Source organism: Aythya fuligula, chromosome 26 (assembly GCF_009819795.1).
Source record: "Aythya fuligula isolate bAytFul2 chromosome 26, bAytFul2.pri, whole genome shotgun sequence".
Classification (NCBI taxonomy): domain Eukaryota; kingdom Metazoa; phylum Chordata; class Aves; order Anseriformes; family Anatidae; genus Aythya; species Aythya fuligula.
Window position 1 is genome coordinate 5402229 of NC_045584.1, and position 21032 is coordinate 5423260.

General features: G+C 50.5%; 1 protein-coding gene across 1 annotated transcript in view; it reads left to right on the forward strand.

The window, feature by feature from the left end:
* Window positions 1-21032, forward strand: part of ADAMTS10 (ADAM metallopeptidase with thrombospondin type 1 motif 10) — a 57325-nt gene that overhangs the window by 19613 nt on the left and 16680 nt on the right. Inside the window, 11 exon segments of the mRNA XM_032203956.1 lie at window positions 420-784; window positions 5566-5725; window positions 7544-7761; window positions 8981-9064; window positions 9446-9481; window positions 9483-9592; window positions 12422-12459; window positions 13719-13830; window positions 13997-14143; window positions 15909-16050; window positions 18894-19001. Of these exon segments, the coding sequence (XP_032059847.1) occupies window positions 420-784; window positions 5566-5725; window positions 7544-7761; window positions 8981-9064; window positions 9446-9481; window positions 9483-9592; window positions 12422-12459; window positions 13719-13830; window positions 13997-14143; window positions 15909-16050; window positions 18894-19001 (1520 nt within the window).

Genomic DNA, 21032 nt, shown 5'->3' on the forward strand with positions numbered 1-21032 from the left:
GTAGTTAGAGGCCCATTGTCCTTCTGCCCATCTTTGCTTTCAGAGATGTCTGTTGCAAGCAGTCACAAGTGAGCTCGGTCAGTCTGTCAGGCTGGCAGGAAGCCACCTGGCTAATCCAGGTCCACACAGGGCAGATGAGTGCTGGAGGGTTGCAGGGGGCTGAGCAGTGAGCTGGTGATCTGCTGATGTGCATTTTGTTGGCAGCGTGAGCTGTGCGCTTACTCACAGAAGTGAGCTGGGAATGCTGGCAGCATGATGGCTGGGTTGCAGGATTCCCTGGGTCAGGATGCTGCCTGCCCTGCCCTGGCTGTCACCGCGCTGGTGCTCAGGCACAGCTGGCTCTTAGCTGAAGCTGCTGGTTGTTTTGCTCTGACTGTTTGCAGAATGTCACTCCTCCTGTGTTTGCTTTTCCTCCCCAGAGGAGTTCCTCTCCAGCCTCGATCACTATGAAATTGCGTTCCCCATCCAAGTGGACCAAAACGGGGACTTTCTCACCTTTGACATGAGGAGCCAGCTGAAGCAACGCCCTCGGCGCAGTCTGGGCTCCTTGCCCTACGAGCCATCTGAGCAGCAGGTTTTCTACAAAGTCTCTGCCCATCGAACCCAGTTCCTTCTCAACCTGACACTGCACTCCAACCTGCTGGCTGAGCACTTCACTGTTGAATACTGGAAGAGAGATGGTGTGGACTGGCAACATGATTTCCACGAGGATTGCCACTATGCGGGCCACCTGCAGGATCAGTACCTGAACTCAAAGGTCGCCATCAGCAACTGCAACGGACTGGTGAGTTCCTGAATTTTGCACAGCCAAGGGCACTACTAACAATGAAAGCTGCCTATAAAGCAGAGCAGATTGCAGCTTCTTTGATCTGTGCCGTAGAAATGCAACCTGGTTTGGGTCCCAGCAGATGGATCCATGGTGGTGGGAAAGGCCTGTTGGTGTCAAACTAGAATATTGCACAGTGACATCAAAAGTCAGCTGAGGGTGAAGGCCATGTCCCCTCATTACATTTATAGGAGTTCCTGATCCATGTTGGGACTGTAGTCCAGTTTCTACCAAAAGTCAGTGAGAGTTTTTCCATTGATTTTAACTGGAATGGGATAATCCAGGCTCTAGACCATTACTCTAGCTCTTACAGAACTCTCCAGTCCACTTCCAACAGCAACAGCAAAAGATATAAAACATATCATATGTGTTAGTGAGGAAGAAGCACAGGAGGGCAGAAATTTCACTGCATGACCAAAAACGTCAAAAGTGCATTCAGATCCTTGTAACTGCAGATACATTCCTGGGGTTCCTAGTCACTTCTGTCCAGATTCCAGGAGCCGAAAACATGTTTTCTGGGGAAAAACTAAGCTAGTCAGTGTTTTTCAGTATGAAAAAGAGAACATCAGGAGGGGACAAGATGGCATTCGTCAGAACCAGCAAGGCTGCTGCAGAGAGGGAGGAAATTATCTGTTCTGCATGTACCCAACAGCTAGGACTAGACATCATGGTCTTAAATATCAGCAGGAAAGCTCAACGGTAGACATTAGTGCTAAGGATAGCTGCGACTAGGTTGCTTGAAGAGTGCATGGCCCCAGCATCGTTGGAGATCTTTGAGAGCAGGCCAGACAAATACCTCTCAAAAATACTCCAGGTATGATTCATTAGCTCTTTCAGCACTGGGAATAGGTTAAGGACTTCCATCCTTATTTTTCTGTGATTTTCTGATATTTCTGGCTCACAAAGAGCATTTCAAGACCTGCCAGATGGAGGGATGGAGCAAACATACCCCGTTAGTGAATCCCAAGGATGATGGCTCTCTTGGAGGAGTAACATGTAGAAAAAGACTCCGTAGGCCAAATTTATATTTATGCTACAGCCCCACCTCTTAGCAGTGTGGAAGAGCTTCCAAACAGGAATAAATTCACATTGATTTATTGTTATATTACATTGCCAAAACAGTGCTGTGGGTTATTAACAGAAATGAGAATCTGACTCATTATATCAGAGAGTCTAATGTTTCCATCTCACAGCCAAAACTCAGAGCTGCATAAAGTCTTGGTTCCGAAGTTAGCCTTTTTGTTTAGATTTAGGACCTCTGCTGAAGTCCTGGATGATTTATTGATGTTCAGAAAAAGAAGAGCTGAAGGGTGAGCTGGACACTGCTGGTCCAGAAAGGATAGCCAGCTTTAGCCTACCTCGTGCTTCAGAGGGCACCAAGTCCAGGGCAAGCAATGACCTGGCAGCACTTGCACTGGGATATTTTAGTCCACAGACTGTTTTGCTCTGGAGAGATACCAGGGGTTGTCTGGAGGAAAAAGCAGCCAGGCACAAAGAGATACAGGAGGTCATCCAGCAACCTCTCCTTTCCTGAACTCTGTCCTCTTGCTGTGGCGAGCTACAGGAATCAGCAAGGAGGGGGGTCTTCAGGCTTAGTGAGGACAACAGACTCAGGAATTTGGCCAAGGTGAGGCTGGAGTTGGCAGTGGGGTCTGGTACCTGCCACTGAGCAGACCTGTGCAGAGCTCTGGCTGATTATAAGCAGATGAGCACTCCTGGCTCCACTCCTGCCATCCTCCAGCCTGCGCCCCTTCAGGCAGGCACCAGGTCTGCTTAGCAGGGGACAGGCTGGGACAGATGAGGGTCTCAGGGGACGTGAGGTCAGGTATGTGCTGACACCTGTCAGCAGGGGACTGGACACTGGCAACCCACATCTGCACAGACTAACTCCAGATGATGCAAAGGGAGCTGCGTAATGTGGTGTTACATGGACGCAGGCTGGGGCTAGTGCTGGTTATGGGGTGACCTGTGCGTGGAGGAGAGGAAGGGGAAGACTCCAGAGAAGTGTCAAACACAAAGGCACGAGAACGGGTAACAAGCCTCAAGCTATCCTCCTTCCTTCTACTCCCCACATCCCTTTACAATTTTCTGCATCTGCAAGGCATATCTCTGCAAACCGCTTTGTTTTCAAATGCAACGCACCTTAGGACACACCAGCTTTAGGCTGCCGATACCTGGCCACGCGCTGTCAGACATCGCCCACCCTCCACGTCTGCTGCGCAGCTGGCCTGGCACACAGCCGGCAGCAACCCACGCGGCTGCACTTCAGCTTGAGCAGGATAGAAGTCACCCAGGCTTAACTTGTCGGAAGTGAAGGGCAAAATGGCCCATTTTCCAAAACATGCAGAGCTGCGAGCTGCCAGCAGGGCCCAACATGAAGCAGCTGGAGCCTGCAGGAGCAGCCTGAGAAGCTCTTGCCTGGCCAGGAGCTGGAAGCCCTGAGTTAAGCAGAGCTGTGTTTCAGCCCACTGGCTGCACAAGAGCCCAAGGACTCGTGTCCTCCCATCAACAAAATTGCAGCTAGGCATAAACAGCCTTAGGAGAGAAATGTCCCTGTCTTACCTATTGCGTCAGAGCTCATCAAAGGCTGCTTTAAAGGCTGGGTTTTCAGCCCTTTGTGTCTATGCTGAAACTCTGCTTTCGTCTGAATTGCCCTCCTGAAATCAGCGGGAACATGAGATGTTTGGAGCTCGGCAGATGGCCCCACTGCTGAGGCTGACGTCAAGCTGTTAAAGTGTGTAAGAGGAGGTGGAAGAGCTGAGCTGCAGTATGAAGCTGTGTCTTTCCTAAGTGTGGTTATAAGTTAATAGGGATAAACCATCCTTGCTCTGCAGATGACCTGGGTGAATCACAGACAGGATATCCAGCTTAGCTCCCCCACAAACCACAGAGATCTCTCTCAGGGCTTTTTGCCACCCCCTTTCAATACGTATGTGTCACGTCCACCACCCAGACCTCAGCGCTTGGGTTTTGGGCTCAGTGGTGGGGGAGTTTTTCAGACTTCTGTGACGGCAGAGCTTCGTTCCCACAGGATATCAGGCAGGTTGTGGAGCCTCCTGCCTCTTGTGTGCTCCTCAGAGGGCTCCAGGTTTGAGCTGGGAAGGGCCCTTTTCTAGAAGTGTATGGTTTTCAAGCAGGACGTGCTTTCCCCTCCTGCTACTCTGCCCCAAGCCGGCGGTGACCTCCTTCTCCCCGTCCCGCAAAGCCGGCAGCCAGCTGGCTTCGCAGGCCGACACTCGGCTTTCCGCCGGAGCCCTCGCCAGGCTAACCTCACAGTACCTCGCTTGTGTTTGAAAAGGTGGGAGCGGAGCCAAGAGCAACAGAGCCTGGTGCAGGAGGAAATCCCCCGGCACTCTGGAGATGGGGACTTCGCTGCGTGCACACTGCCCCGATTCAGCTTTTGTAGCGGGTAGGGAGGTGGGGAGAGACCTCTTACGGAGGCAGCATCCACCCCAGAGAGGTTCTCCCCTGCTTGCCCAGCAGTAACACTGTTACATAGATGGTTCCTTCCACACAAGGACCTCAAGATGTTTTACAGAGACCTGCTTCCCCATGCCCCTCCCTGGTAGATCAGGGCTCTTGTTGCTGTTGTGTAGAAAGGCTGCGACATCCAATGGGCAGCATAAGTGCAGAGTGGATGGCAGGATCGGGGGGGCTCTCACCCAGAGCTATGCTTGCGCACAAGAAGCGGAGGACAGCCAGGTGATGTGAGTCTCAGACCTTTGGATCCTTCTTGGCCTGCCTGAGCAAAGTCAGGCAGTTTCTGTGTGTCAGTTGCTCACTGGTGAAGTTCAGCTGATAGAACCGTCTTGGGTTCTTGGTATCTAGAACACACCTTTTACCCAGAGGCAAAGCTTGCTGCAAGGATAGGAAAGGATAGGACCAGCCACAAAGGAGATGTGTTGCAAGCAGCTGGTGAATTGGACTGCTCATCCTGCTATTTCCCTCTCCTGCCAATTTGTCATGGTCTCACGAGGAGGTGCATTTGCACAGGGCAAAGTCTGGGCTTGCAGCCCAGATTCTTTTGGTCACAGAATAAAACAAGGGAGAACGACAACAAAATATGTGAATAGCTAAATCAACAAAATGGGAGCAGAAACAAGATCATCTGGTTGAAATGGCTCGTTGGGGTGTAAAAAGGGCAGTGCTGGTTGAGAAGAACAAACCAGATTTTAGGCTGCAGAGAAAGGTTCTGACCCTGAAAATGAGATTTTAGGTCGTGAGGATTTGATACGTTTCTCAAAAGCCTCTGAACATTTGCAGTCCTCTGCAGCTCTATGCCTCAGTTTCTTAGCTGGTGGTAAAGCTCCTGAGCTGCTTCCAAGGGCTCTTTGGTGAGGTTGAAAAGCACAGGAAGTAGATCTGAATGCTAAGTTATGATGATATTTAAAGATACGATACTTAGGATCCACAGACAGCTCTCAGTTAGATCAAGGCATGTCATGGAATAGGAAACAACTTAATTTTGCAAGGAAATACTGTGATTTTCAGAGGACTCTAATGAGCAGAGAAGCCGCACGGCATCCATGGGCAGCTGGCTCAGTTTGCTTCTGGTCCATAGCTTCATATGATTCAGTGTTTGTGTATAAAGGAAGGATTCCTGCACATGCTCTAAGCTGTTTGTCAGTCCCAGAAATACAGTGGCTAATCATCAGAAATTTCATTTTCAGAAAATAGCAGTATGTCTCCCATTTCTCTCCCTACTTGTTTTATTCTTTCCTTCTCTTTCCTTTTCACAGCATGGGGTGATAGTCGCAGATGAGGAAGAATATTTCATTGAAACGCTGAGCCCGGGAGCCAACGTCAGCACAGGGAATGAGGGCAAGGGCAGCCCCCACGTTGTGTACAAGCGATCGTCTCTCCAGTACCCACACATGGATGCAGCCTGCGGTGTGCTAGGTATCTGTGCCCACCAACACATCTTCAGTCCATCCCAGTGCAGGCTGGGAAAGTTCCAATAGATGGGACTGTGAAAGTCCATACTACCCTCTATGGCAAAAAAAAAAAAAAAAAAATTCTTCTCTTGCATTTAAGAAGTTTTATTTATGTATTACTTCTACCCACGCAAAGCATTTCTGGTGGCCTGGTCTTTGGAAAGCTCTTATACCCTCTTCTTCACAGCAGGGCCTTTAGATTTGTAAATAGAGGGTGGAATAGAGAAAAAATTCTCTCTTATTGTTCTGACAAAAATCCTCCCGGTTTTGGCCAATTTCAAAGGTATTGAGAAATCATAGTTCACGCTATGCTCAGCTTCTTTCCCACACGCCTGTGCCCTTCTTGTCCTTGCCAGAAATCTGTCTGTGTCCCGGAGCCTGGGTGAAATCGCTTTGCCCCTGTGAATGTTACGAAGTTTCTCTGTCTATCCAAATGTTGCGTGTATACATGATACTGTTCCCTCGGTTTCAGAGGCTTCCTCTGGCTCTGCACATGGGTCAGCTAGCTTTTTACAGGGTTAGAGTACAAGACTGCAGAACCAGAGCTGTTCCCAGTTGCTCATAGCAGGTTTGTGTGTCCCCTGAGTTGTTCATTCAGGTGTCCCAGTGCTGATGCTTGACCAGATGAGGAGTCACTGCTGGAAGGGATGGGAGTCTCTGCAAACACCAGGGCATGACCAGCTTGCTCTGAGCAGAGCAGCAAGCAGTGTCCCCAGATGTGCCAGCGTGTCTGGAGACAACCTGAGCTTCCCTGACCCAGGCTTTCCTGTCCCAGCTCCCAGTTACACTGTGCCAACAGACTCCCCTTCTCCTGACTCTGCCACATTCTCCAGCTTCCAGACAAAAGTCAGCCTGTTTCCAGTTGCTTCTTGGAAAGGAAAGACCGTGCAATAGGAGCCACAGGCTAGGTACAGTTCTCTGACAAGCACAGCACAACTGAACCCAGCAAGGACACCTGTTCCCTTGCCCCGTGGGTTGGACCAGTCACAACCAGCTTCAGTGCACACCACGGGTTCTTCCTTCTGATCATCCCAAAGGGCTGGAGCTGTGATGTGTCCATCTTCCCAGTCTCACTGGGTATCTGATCAGCATCAGAGCAGAGGATGCTGATTCAGCCTCCCCACAGGGCAGCAGCAAGTTGTTGTAACCTTCCCAGACAGCTCTCCTGCCCTACAGCAGGAGCCAGGCCATGGGGCCAGAGCTGTTGGCCCTGCTGGGAACATCTCTACAGTCAGTTGATAGCACTTGAAGCCTGGAGTGAAGTCCTACAAGCCTGCTGCTGCTTTGAAGGTTGCAGCTGTGTCTGTGGAGGAAAAGCCAAGTCCTAAATTCAGATTCTGGCAGGAAAAGGAAGAGGAAATGATCTGCAATGGCTTTATTGTCAGATTATGTCTGTGTAGTATCTAAATCCACAGGTTCTTCCCTATGAACGAGTTGAGGACAGGGCCTTGCAGTGCAGAGGCAGCAAAGCACATGGTGGAGGTGGTGGTGCTGGCCTGCAGCAGCAGGATGGGCACACACTTTCCCATGTGGCACACAGCAGCAGGATACCAGTGGCATGGCCCTGGTCTGCAGTAGGAAGAGCTCATCAAACTGGGACCAGGACTGGGGTGTGTTTGCTGGGTCTAGTGTGTCTATTAATAATAATTATAAGCTATAATAAGCCTTGTAATGCCTTTCCTTCTCAGCACTGAAACTGAGCTTAATAGTGTCCCACCTCTCACCTCTATATGCTGCTGAAACACTGCTGGAAGGTAACAGAAAAATCTCTTTCCTTTCTCAGATGAGAAGCCCTGGAAAGGGAGGCACTGGTGGCTGCGGACACTGAAGCCCTCCCCGCTGAAGCCATCAGGCAACACAGCCAGCCGAGGCCAGCTGCCCCTGAAGAGATCCGTCAGCACGGAGCGCTACGTGGAGACCCTGGTGGTGGCTGACAAAATGATGGTGGGGTACCACGGCCGGCGGGACATAGAGCAGTACATCCTGGCCATCATGAATATTGTAAGTGTTATAACCACATCATGAACCTTGAGAGACCTCAGGGGCTCATATACCCATCAGCACAGAGCAATCTGGAATAAATCCTGTTCTGAACCCCAAATGTCTTGGTTTGGCAAAGGGTACCACATGCTTTTCCTGCAAGACAAGTAGGATGAAGGGAGAACAGTGTGGAAATAAGATCTATCTGTTCAGGATTGCAGTGGCTTCTTCCTGGGCAGCAATCCTGACATGCTGCCACTGCTCCAGAGCAGTGATTCTCCAAAGCTTACAGGGACTCTGTTGTACAGGGGGAGGCACCTCAGGAGTGGTAAACTCTGGCCTGTCTGACCATGCTACAAGCCAGATCTGGACTGGGAGAACAAAGCCCTTTCTTTGAACAGCATCTCTCATCTCAAATTAGCGTTGCAAATGGGGCCAGCCAAACTGAGAAACATGGGAAACCATAAGGACAGTCAGCTCTCACGCTTGGGGTCTGATCAGCATGAAGGGTAAGGAGAAATACCCCCTGTTCTTCCATACAGCACTGCCTATGTCTCTGGGTTACTGCAGAGGAGCTTCCTCTGCAGCATCACGTTTGGGTCATTGCTGGCAACAGGATACCAGGCTAGATGCATTAACAGCCTGAATAATGTCATGCTGTGAGTCCTCCTGTGAGGTGAGATAGGCTTAGAGGTTATCCATCAAACCTATGAAAGCTCCTCTGTGATGGTTCTTTGTCCTGTCCTCTGCAGGATCTCTTTTCATGGCTTCCTCAGTTTGCATTTCTAAAGCAGATGCCAGATTTTAAAACAATACAGTTTCTAACTGTTTCATCTGCTGTAAACACCCACCGTGTGCTGTCTGGTTCCCTGCTGATGGGCAATCAGCAAAGCTTCATCCCCATACCTGCATAATACCAGAACCACAGGGCTTCCTCACCTGAGCTATGGACAAGGAGCAGGTGCTGCGGGTTCCCACCTTCATTGTTGCAGGCTTCCCAGAAGGAAACACCACGGTCTGAATGTGGTTTAGAAAGTTTTGCTGTTCAAATAGTAACATGGTATCTCATTCTGTTTCTACTTCCTAAAAGGGATTGTGTTTAGACCTAACAACTCATGCAGACGATCAGCGCTGTTGCTCTGGCGGGTGCCCAACATGTGCCTGCTCACAGCTGACTGCACCGCCACTCAGCTAGTGAGCTCATTTTAAGACTCGTCTTTTCCTTGTTCTTGGAGGTCAGGTTGCCAAACTTTTCCAGGACTCGAGTCTGGGCAATATTGTCAATATCCTGGTGACCCGGCTGATTCTCCTCACTGAGGATCAGGTAAGGTGGGCTTTGCCAAGCTGCTTCCATCATGCTGCTGCACTCCCTTTGTGGGACTATGTGTTCTTCCTGGATGGCACCCCCAGGAGGTCCCCCCAGTGCAGTCTGCTGGGTACACCATACCCTCCCAAAGGCAGCTGCGGCCTGGTTTTAGGCTTTGGGCTGGGAACCTCTGGGTGTCCTGAGGGCTGGTTTTATGATAAGGTAGCTTTAGGGAGGTTTAAGGAGCTTTAGTCCCCCCTAAAATCTTGCTTCCTCATGGCCTCTGTTAAAGGCCGAGGGCATCTGGACTGATTTCAGTGCTGTGCTGACATGGAAGTCATCAGTGCCTTCATATCAGAGCTTCTCTGGGAACATGCTGTTGTATTGCTTCCATTCCAGCCCACACTGGAGATTAACCACCATGCTGGAAAATCCCCTGGACAGCTTCTGCAAGTGGCAGAATCCCATTGTGAACAGGAATGGCAACGGGAATGCTATCCCCGAGAATGGCATAGCCAACCATGACACTGCAGTGCTGATCACCAGGTAAGTCTGATCCCAGCCTTGGCAGCAACTCATGGGGGGTGTCTTCTGTACAGCTGGCTTCTGTCCAAGCAGTTCATCCAAAGTTTCCCTCTCATATGCTTGCCCACAAGCTGGCCTGGCAGTGGCTGTTCCTCAGACCGGCCATGCGCCAGTTCCCTTGCAGCGATACAGATTGCTGCAGTTCAGATAACCATCCTCCTCCTCCTTTGTCTTCCCTCCATCTTCCTTGTGCTCTCAAGGAGCTTAGTTTGCAGCCACAGGTATTTGTGCACCAGCAAATGCCATGGAGCACAATCTACAGCAGTGTTTGGTGTGCGTGGGAACCCACCCCAGAGCCTTTGGACATCAAGCATCCTACTGAGACAGAGAGCCTGATCTGCCTCCACTGTGACGAATGGAGAAGAGGATATAAGTGAGACCTGAGCATCACAACAATGATGGAATATCTGCAGCCAGTACTGGATCTGCCTCACCTCATTTTAGGTGCCTGTGTGTAGGGCTGAGCTCTCTCCTTGGTAGCTGATAGATCACTGTTGAAGTGAGTTAATCCCATCTTCCTTGGGAGAAGAGCAGTCCTGTCCTGGAGAATCTTGTCTCTCTCCACTCCTGTGCCAACAGTCTAGGGCAGCAGATTAAGCTGGCTGTTGGATTAGACCTCCTGAGCTGGATGAAGGCATCTGAAACTGCACATGCAGGACAAATAATTCCTGTCAGAATAGATAGATGCTTGAGTCTGGAACAGCAGAGGGTGCAGAGGGATGGCTGGAAGGGCAGAGGATGATGAAGAGAAAGCTGGAAGGATGAAGCACATGGAGGGGATGGCTGGGAGGATGGAAGGTGCCAGGAAACCAGCTCTCAGCACCTGGACACCAGCTGCACCCTGGGCACCAGAGCCAGTGGCCACATAAATGCTGCTTGGGCAGAGGGGCAGCAGCCTGAGGAAGAACCCCAGAGGCAATATTTGGTTGCACTATCTTTTTCTTCTCAAAGTAATGAAGGAAAACCATACAATGGAAGTGCTGAAGAGGGGAGCCTCCAAGCAGCAGCTGTTTTTGCTGGTGCTATGCTCACATTCTGGTTCCCAGTGTCAGCAGGAGCTGTGTGCGTCCCAGGGAGCCCTTGAGAGCCTTGCAGCACCAGGGGGGAGCATATGAAGGGCCTTCTTGGCCCCATCCTCACCCTCCCAGGGCTGCAGCCTCTGCTTTTCCTCCACACGTGCAGAACGCGAATGCCGACTCCGAATTCTTCAGCCTTGCACCAGATGTTTGAGCTAACCCTCAGCAACTCGCTGCCTGGCTGCTTGGACAACACCAGCACATCCGGCCCCATCACTAATAAATTCCTGTCTCCTGATAACATCTTGCTGAGCTGCAGGCTTTTTTCTCTTGCGGAGACGTGTCAAATCAGAGCCTCGGAAGGCTTTCACGTATCCGCCTGAAAGAAAGCAACAAATGTTTTTCACTCACTCAGTTTCCTGCTGGGGTGAAAGGTTTGGACACTTCCAGAGAGCACCAGGGACCAAAGGGACACGAGCCATCATCAGGAACATGTTGCACTTAATATGTCATGTGCTGTCAGCTTGCTTCTTCCCTGCTTTTGGCCCCGTGGGTCCACTGGGGTGAGTGGTGTCAGAAGGTCCTGCTGCTCCTGCAGGAGTCCCCCAGGCCCACACCACCATCAGCAGCCTTGCTGTCCCAAGCCCAGCTCATGCTCAGGTTGAAATGCACCTCGTGGTCAAGGAGCAATGCCAGCAACCCAACTGCTGCCACTGGCTCCCCTGCCTGCTGACTCCATGTGGATTTGAGCATAACTTTGCCTCTTTCAACCAAGGCTTTACAAAGACCCAAATGTTTGAGTCTGAGGACAGGGCAGGACATGGAGAAGGTATGTAAACAAAGGCAGGGAGAGCATGCAGCTCATATCCACAGTTAAATAATAATATTCACCCTCTGGCCCAAACAGGTATCTTCTGAAGATGCTGCCAGTGTCCTTTTGCAAGGGTACTGCATTTTGGTTTGGAAGAGGTTTTACTTTGCTGTCCTCATTTAGCTTTTCCTTGTACGCAGCTAATGATGTGCAAACAGTCAATTCCTTGATGCAATGGCTAGAAGTGGAGGCCAGGGACAGAGGGAAGAGTCATCTTGAATCAAGCCATATTGAATTTGTTTGGAAAATTCTCAGTAAAGATCTAAACTGAAAAAAAAATGTAAAAAATCACTTTAGCATTTTAATGAAACTAAAGTGAATTGTGAAATGAAACATTTTCAAATTGAATTTTTTCTTGTTTTAAAAAATAAAATCAAAACTACATATTTGATTGATACAATTTACTTTAACAGACCTAAGTCTACAGACATGAGGCTGGCCCTGTCCACATCATCTGGGGCAGTTCTGTGAGCCTGATGCCTCCCCGAAGAGAAGTGGCTGGCTCACAGGAGTGTGCTGGATGCTCGTGAGCAGTGCTGGACCATCAGCCAAACCCACAGAGCTTCAAGGCTGGAATGGTGTTGTCCCTGCTGGCTCACTACATTTCATCAAAAACGAACCTCTGACCCCATCCAGCGCTGCTCTGTAGTTAAGTGACGAATACGCAGGATCCTTAAAAAACACAGTGCGTCTCAGCCTGGGGAAAGTGAGCATTGCAAAATATGGATCAGAAGCATCTCTTACCTGTTACAGTCTGTACTTTCTATTCCAGAAGCATCATGTGAGCCATGTCTGCTGATTTGTATGTGAAAGCAATAGTAAAACTGAGAAGTGTTTGCAAAAGATTTTGGGGTTGCCAAAACTGTATATGCTCTTAATGCTGTCTTCTCCTTCTCTTTGCAGATACGACATTTGCATCTACAAGAATAAGCCCTGCGGGCACCCTGGGTAGGTAGCGTTTTTGCTGTCAGACTCTCATGCAGTGATGAGGGCTGTCCCTTCGGCAGCACTTCTCACCAGCATGTATATCTTCAGGAGTGTGGTGAGGGAGGGCTGTGCCACCCACATTTTCTAATGAGCAGGAGAAGGGGAAGCACTCGCCCAGTGCTACCACAAGCGCCAGCAGCAGAGTAAGGAACAGGCACACAGTTTCCAGCCTGCTAGGACATGTAGCCTTCTCTCTTCTGTAAACACTTAAAGCAGCAACCCGGAGAACGGATGGGCTCTGGAACGCTTCTCCATTATATCCCTGGGTCAGGTCCAGCCTGATGATTAAGAACCACTCGCATCTAGGGCTGGTCCATAGCCTAGTGGAGTATTCCTGGCTTAGCAGAGAGAAATAAGACTTCTTTGTGATGACTATAAAGGGAGTTCTTTATTTAAGCTGCTAGACACAGACAAACCCTGCAGCTCTCTCTGGCTGTAGCTCCTAATTTGTCTTGCCCTGGTCTAGACTAAGCAGCCAGGGAGGGATTATTGCTGTGAATCACTGCAGTTAAAAAGGAAAAGTTGGTGGATCTCTGACCTGGTGCGGCTGTGGTACCTGGGAGAGGTGGAAGCTGGAGGGGCTGTGACAGCTCAACCCATTCCTGTAATGGAGACTGTCTCTTCCCCAGCCCTGAGCAGTGGGGCACAGCCTGTGGTAGTGGGACAGGGTATGGGCAGGGGGTCAGGGGAATCCACTGCCACAATCCCAACCCTCCTTGTCCAGCCCTCCAGGTGGAGTTAAGGTGGATTTCTGATTGTGGTGGGTGTCAGCCACAACTAAATGCAGATGCTCAGGCTGTATCCCAGGTTACGCAGTTGTCCAGGCTTCTCCGACAGGGTTTGGATGCCCAAGTGCTGGTGTGGCTGATCCCAGGTTCCTGGCAAAACTGTCCCCTGTTCCCCCACCAACAGTGCTGGTTCTGTGACAAGGACTGCTCTTCCTCTGCACACAGACAGAGGTTTGGATATGAAATTCAGTGGGTTTTGACCCATCTTTAGCATTTTGGAGCCTGTTCTCCGAACTATTGTCAATGCTGAGTGACCATGTACCCACAGTCCGTAATACCCATGGCTTGATCCCAAAGACCAGTGAAACCAGTATGAAGAAACTTGTTATGCTGTGTTTGGTGTTAGTGAGCATGAAGTGCATCATTTAGTCCCCCAGTGCAACAGATACTTTGTGCTGGCCCTATGGGACTTTTCCATCTGGCTTTCCTAGGCCTGGCCCCTGTGGGTGGGATGTGCGAACGAGAACGAAGCTGCAGCATCAATGAGGACATTGGGCTGGCCACAGCCTTCACCATTGCCCACGAGATTGGCCACACGTGAGTACTGTGCCGGAAGAGTCCCTGAGGGTGGCCATCATGGAGAAAGGTTCCTGTTGGTCTGTTCCTGCCATGGGGAGTTGTAAAATCCTCCTTGTGGATGATCCTGATGTGTTGAAAATGCAGTAACTTATCATCTCTCTAATGCCTTGGTGATGTTTTCTAGGTTTGGTATGAATCATGATGGGGTCGGCAACAGCTGTGGCTCCCGTGGGCAAGAAACAGCCAAACTGATGGCTGCTCACATCACCATGAAGACCAACCCATTTGTATGGTCTACGTGCAGCAGGGATTATATCACCAGCTTCCTGGAGTAAGGAATCCATCTCACCTTGCCCTTCCTTCCACTTCACAACCAGTACACATCTCCAGCCTTTCACTGTCCCTTGTGAGGAGTGGGTAAAGCAAAAGAAAAGCCCCCAAAGCACACAGCCCATGCACCTTCTGTCTTGTCTCCCAGCACCTAATCCCGTCCCAAGAGGCATGTGCTTTCTTTCCTTCCCTTAGACTTTTCTGCTAACAATACTAACCCTATTTACAGTGCAGCTGTGAGACCTTTATTTAGGTTCCCTACTTCCAGAAACTTTACAAATAAATCAGTAGCTTCTGGAGGCATTTGGACATTTCTGAAGTTCAGCCAGAAATCAAAGGGAAGGTGGGGAAGGAGGATCTGGAGACAGGACTGGTTCTGCAATGTGTGTGCAGCTTCTCCAGACACTGAGAAGGAGAGTTTCAAGGTGAACAAGGCACTTAAGTTTTTTTTTTTATTTTTTTCCAAAGCACGTTCAGGATTCAGGAGAGGGAATTTAGGCTCCTAAGTCCCAAGGTTGTGATGTTGCCACCTTGTCTGGGTCACACCTCTGCAACCCTGATCTCTGTCAAAAGTTCAGGCAGCCCCCAGGGTTTCCATCAAAAAACAAGCAGTCAGGGTCAGTTTTGCTGAGGTTTCTGGGAGGACACAGGCACTATGTAACAGAAGGACTAGACAGAACTTTCATTACAATTGGAAGAAGCCAGTGTGTAGGGTCATTGTGACAGGAGCAGACGCAGGGATGTCTGAATACCAAACCCTTATTGACACAGACCAAAGCTGAGACATTGCTGTTGTAACACGAGAGGGGCAACAATGGCAGACCTTCCCAAGGGGCTGCTTTATGCCCCTCTGTCCTGGAAGGCTTGGCCGGAGCAGTGCAGCTTATCACCAAATTCCACATCCAGCGGCTCATGTTTGGCTGCAGCAAAACCTGCCCTCCTCGCCTTTGACCCCTGGATGCACGGCAAGACGTGTTGCACGGAGAGCGCCGGGAAAGCGTTGTGGCTGAGGCTGTTGTCCTTGGGTAACCCTGAGGTCTCGGCGGGGCCACCAGCGGACGGCAAGTTCATGGCGGCCTCCTCTGCGGTTCACTCTCACCGCCCCCGCGCAACAGCACGGCCCGGGGAGTCTCCTCTGTGCCTGGACTGTGGTGTGTGCGAGACCCTGGGACTTGGGGCCGGGGGAGTGGTGATAGGGGCCATGATTTAAGGGACGCTTAGAACAGTGAGGAAAGGGGGGGGGGGAAGGCGTTTTTCTTGCAAAATTTGGACATTCCTACAAAGCTCTGGCATGAAGGATGGGCTTGGAGAGCAGGGGCTCTCCATGCTCAGCACCTCCAGCCTCTCTCAGCCAAGGATCCACAGCTGTATGGTGGGAGAGCAATGGCTCCACAGTCCCCCAGCCTCTGCAAGCAGCGTGGAGTCCTGGCTCGCACCCCACCTGCCTGCTGCCACATGTGATCTGCCAGACCTGGATCAGGCAGAAACAGCCGGTGGCTGGCAATAGCCTGCAAACCTTCAGATTAAACCTTCTAGAGTCGCGTGTGCTGAATGTGCTTCCCAAAGCCCAGCCCTGAGGATGCAGACAGAAAGATTTTAGAGCACTTTCTCAGCACTGATTATGCCCAGAGTTTTTCTTACTGGAAGCCAGTAAAATTATCCCCCAAAACAGTATGAGAGCTAAGAGCCAGGCATGCTGCTGGTCCTCCACCACTACACTTTCCCAAAAGCCTTTCCACACTCTGATTCTTGTCTCTTTTTTCTAGCTCTGGGATGGGATTATGTCTGAACAACGCTCCTCCCAAGCAAGACTTTATCTACCCAACAGTGGCTCCAGGACAGGCCTACGATGCAGATGAGCAGTGCCGTTTCCAGTACGGAGTTAAATCTCGCCAGTGTAAATACGGGGTAGAGAGCCTTCCTGCTTTACTATCTGTTCCCAGGGGATGGAGGACTGGGGCTGCAAAGGGCCATGGGGCCGTTCCTCTGCTGCCCACATCGCTTTTCTGTCCTGCTTGTAATGAAGGGCACTTTTGCACGTTCCCTGTGAGCTTTTCACCTTGCTTCCCTTTGAGAGGACAGAGGAGGTCATGCCATGTCCACAAATGTTGGCCACAGCTCAGTTTCCATCAGATTAGTCTCATGGTAAAAGATCTTTTGCCTCTGCCTAATACGTTGGTTGCTGCTGGACCCCAAGGGCTGCAGCTGAAAGCCAAGCTGCAGTCTCTGCCCCCAGACTCCTCTGTCACTGGGGATTTAGTACACGCGTATTTTTTGTAAGCCCTTACTAGAAGTCATTACACTGCACCGCACTGACTTAGGAGGAGAATCTTCTTTCTTCTAGGTGAGGCGGGTTGATGTGCTGCAGTATGCCTGAGGGACAGCTGTCCACCTAAGCCACCCCACCACCACACTGCCATCCCCTGATAGCTGAATACAGGAAACCACTGAAAGGAAAGATGGTTTCAGGAGAAAGCGTCTTCCTGCCTCTCAGCCTGACATTTTTCTGTATTTAACAAACAGGACATTGCCAGCTATCTGAGCGTAGTGGTAAGGGAGATGTGTGTGCACTAAAGGCTGACTGAACTCCATAGAGCATCCACTTTCCCCTAGAGAAAGCAGAGGATCCAGCAGTGAGATAAGTGGGCATCTGTCTTGTCTGATGGGTATGAATGTGTATGTATCCACCCACTGCTGACTGCAGTCAGTACCCTCCTCATCTGACCCAGAGGCAGTGGAATGGAAAGTTGCCACGTTACATGCTTGTTTCCCAGATCATTTTTAACTCGGGTGGGCTCTTCCTGTGTATACACAAGGATCACAAAAGCACAAGATGTCCTTGTGATGACCCTTCTAGCCCAGCCTGTCATGCATGTCTGGGAGAAGCCCAAAGAGCAGAAGGGCTCAAGAGTATATAAATCTGTGCAAATGTGTACATCCACTCATCCCATGTCCCATATAAATGAACTCAAGGGGGATGGTGCAAACACATCAGCATACCTTTCTTTCCTGGCCTACTCCATTCCCATGCCAGTACAGAGCAGATTATTAACAAAATCAATGAGGACAAAGTGAACAGATGTAACTGTTGAAGCTGGAAGTCCTTTCTGGTGGTGACAGTAGAAAAACAGGAACTTTTACTTCCCAATAGTTGTACTGGCTCCACAAGCACAATATGAAGGGATGGATGTCTTGTAAGTTGGGAGAGACAATCTTTTCCTTGGTTAAACCAGTTGTAGCTGGGCTTTGGTGACAGAGGTAGAAACCAAAACCCGGTTTGCGTTTTGGAACTGAGTTCTGTGGTGCAGACTTGCAGTGTTTTCCCTAAGTTATATCACCCTGTGCCGCTCTGTGCATGCAGCCCCACAAACAAGAGGGAAGAGCAAAACTCCTGGGCTTGTATTTTCACACCTCTTGGTACCAGCACAGAGGATTCCCAGTCATTGAATCAGTTCATCCTATGGCGGGTCTCAGTTACTGTTCAGAGCACAGCCTTTGTTGGGGCCAAGGAATTGCTTGCTGGAGGGCTAAAGCCAGCCTGAGAGCTGCAATGAATGAGCTGCTACCTGACCAGCAGGGCTGTGGTGGGGTTGTGCTGCTGTGGAGCCAGCCGGCAGCCAGGCAGTCGCTGTGCCAGCACCCAAGCATTCAGCACAGAACATAGTAGGTTGGCATGCACCATCAGCATGGCCAGTGGCCCCAGGGAGCTGGAGCACATGAGCGACAACTGGGACTGCTTGGGCTCTGCTCTCATGGCTCAATGTTATTTATTGACAATGCAAATCTGTTTAATACCTTCAAATATAACCAAAGTCACAGCAGCTGCTCTCTCTGTAAAGCAGGAAGTTTTCCAAAGTCTTATTTCAGTAAGATAAGATCCGGGTGTTGTCAGGCTTGAAACTCAGCTCTGCTTTTTAGCTGCTCCTTTGCAGTCTGCAGGACTTTAAGTCCACTCTGGCCCATTTAGTGGCAAAGCAGGTTCAAAGGACGTGGACTTTCTAGTTTAGCAGCTGTGATGAATTTTCAGAGTCTCAGACATGGACCTAATATTTGGGTGGGTTTTGAATTGACTAATAGACGAACTGGAGCAGCCATGGGAAGTTTTTTATCTGCTTGTGCTCCAAGAGGTCAGGATGGTACAGAGCTCAGGATCTGCATCTCAGGAAACCTCTGTGAAGAAGGTCTGGAGTCCCCAGCCCTTTTCACTCCGTGGACCCAGCTGCACCCAGGACCTAACAGAGACAGCAAGCTGAAATGCCCACTTCTGGAGCTGCTCAGGGGCTAGTGCAGTACCTGGCATTGTTCTTACTATCCTGAAAGCAGCCATGAATCTTCCAGATGGGTCTTCCTTTTAGCACTGTTAGGCTGGCTGGAGAGTACAAGAACACAAGGTGATCTAACCCTGACTAGCAGTGCGCTCCTGAAGCAGGAGATGGCAGATGTGACATTAAGCCATCTGTGCCGTGCTCGCATTCCCCAGGAGCCCCAGCTTCCCTCAGAGGCAGATCTGAATCCACCTGGCAGAGGGATGCTCAGGACAGGCACTGCAGACGGGCCCTTGTGCTCAGCCTCCAGAGTGAAGACCCAGTAAAGGAAATGTCCCTGAGCCCTGGAGAGGGGACTCGCTGCCCCAGGGTGCTGCTGTCCCAGCCTTGCAGCCTCAGCACGGGTGAATCCGAACCTTGGCTCTGTGTCTTTGTCTCTTTCTTCCTCCCTCTCCCTCTCTTCCCCCAAAATCTCTCTCTTTGCAGGAAGTCTGCAGTGAGTTATGGTGTCTGAGTAAAAGCAACCGCTGCATAACCAACAGCATCCCTGCTGCAGAGGGGACCATATGCCAAACCAACACCATTGAAAAGGGGGTAAGGATGCCTGGGGCACCGTGGCGAGTTGACAGTGGTTGAATCTCTCGTCCAGCAATAACTGTGATTATTGTTTGCATTGATGAGCATGGAGCTGATTCAAGAGCACCCGCCAGACTGTCCTCCCCCTGGCTTCAAGAGCCTGCAGGAACCCCCACCCTCCCCAGCAATGCACAGAGAGCTTGGGTGTGCCAGGGACAGCCAGCACCCCTAATCACACTCAAATATTGCTAGAAATACAGTATATGAAGTCCCTTCTCCAGTCAGCTGCTCGGTCTCACCTGGGAGGTACAGTGATGCAGTGTCATGCAATGGCAAATGCTTTAGGCAAGTTGTTTTGTTTTCAGGTCTGCTGGGGCCTCATGGGTGTCCCGAGAAGAGTGATTTTGCCTCAGATTCCTCAGAATGGTTGGTAGTTTAGTAACATGTTTTATATCTAGTTGTGAAATGGGAATGACAAGGTCGAGTCCCTTTGGGTTAGGATCGGCAGGGACAACAAGGCTAGTGTCCTGGTCGGGGTCTGGTATAGACCGCCGAACCAGGATGAGGAGACAGATGAGGAGTTCTACAGGCAGCTGACAGAAGTTGCAAAATCGTCAGCTCTTGTACTCGTGGGGGACTTCAACTTCCCTGACATATCCTGGAGCACAACACAGCCCTGAGAAAGCAGTCTAGGAGGTTTCTGGAGAGCGTGGAAGACAGCTTCTTGACGCAGCTGGTTAGTGAACCTACCAGGGGTGGTGCCCCGCTAGACCTTCTCTTCACAAACAGAGAAGGACTGGTGGAGGATGTGATTGTCGGGAGCTGTCTTGGGCAGAGTGACCACGAAATGGTGGAGTTCACTATTCTTGGCGAGGCCAGGAAGGGGACCAGTAAAACCGCTGTATTGGACCTTTCAGAGGGCTGACTTTGAGCTGCTCAGGACACTAGTTGGTGGAGTCCCTTGGAGGCGGTTCTGAAGGGCAGAGGGGTCCAGGAAGGCTGGGCGCTCTTCAAGAGGGAAATCTTAATGGCGCAGGAACGGTCTGTCCCCACGTGCCCAAAGACGAGCTGGCGGGGAAGAAGACCAGCCTGGCTGAACAGAGAATTGTGGCTTGATCTTAGGAGAAAAAAGAGGGTTTATAATCTTTGGAAAAGTGGGCAGGCCACTAGGGAGGACTTTAAGGAGGTAGCGAGGCTGTGCAGGGACAAAATTAGGAAGGCCAAAGCTCATCTGGAGCTCAATCTGGCTACTGCCATTAAAGATAACAAAAAACGTTTCTATAAATATATCAACACAAAAAGGAGGACTAAGGAGAATCTCCATCCTTTAGTGGATGCGGGGGGAAACTTAGTTACAAGAGATGAGAAAAGGCAGAGGTGCTCAATGCCTTCTTTGCCTCAGTCTTTAGCGGCAATACCAGTTGTTCTCTGGATACTCAGTACCCTGAGCTGGTGGAAGGGGATGGGGAGCAGGATGTGGCCCCTCAACTATCCATGAAGAACTGGTTGGTGACCTATACTGCACTTAGATGTGCACAAGTCGATGGGGCCGGATGGGATCCACCCAAGGGTACTGAGAGAACTGGCAGAGGAGCTGGCCAAGCCACTGTCCATCATTTATCAGCAGTCCTGGCGATCGGCGGGAGGTCCCAGTTGACTGGCGGCTAGCAAATGTGAAGGCCCATCTACAAGAAGGGCCGGAGGGCAGACCCGGGAAACTACAGGCCTGTCAGTTTGACCTCAGTGCCAGGGAAGCTCATGGAGCAGATCCTCCTGAGAGTCATCAATGCAGCACTTGAAGGGGAAGCAGGCAATCAGGCCCAGTCAGCATGGGTTTATGAAAGGCAGATCCTGCTTGACGAACCTGATCTCCTTCTGTGACAAAGTGACGCGCTGGGTGGATGAGGGAAAGGCTGTGGATGTGGTCTACCTTGACTTCAGCAGAGGCTTTTGACACCGTCTCCCACAGCAATTCTCCTCAAGAAACTGGCTGCTCTTGGCTTGGACTGGCGCACGCTTCGTTGGGTTAGAAACTGGGCTGGCTAGCCG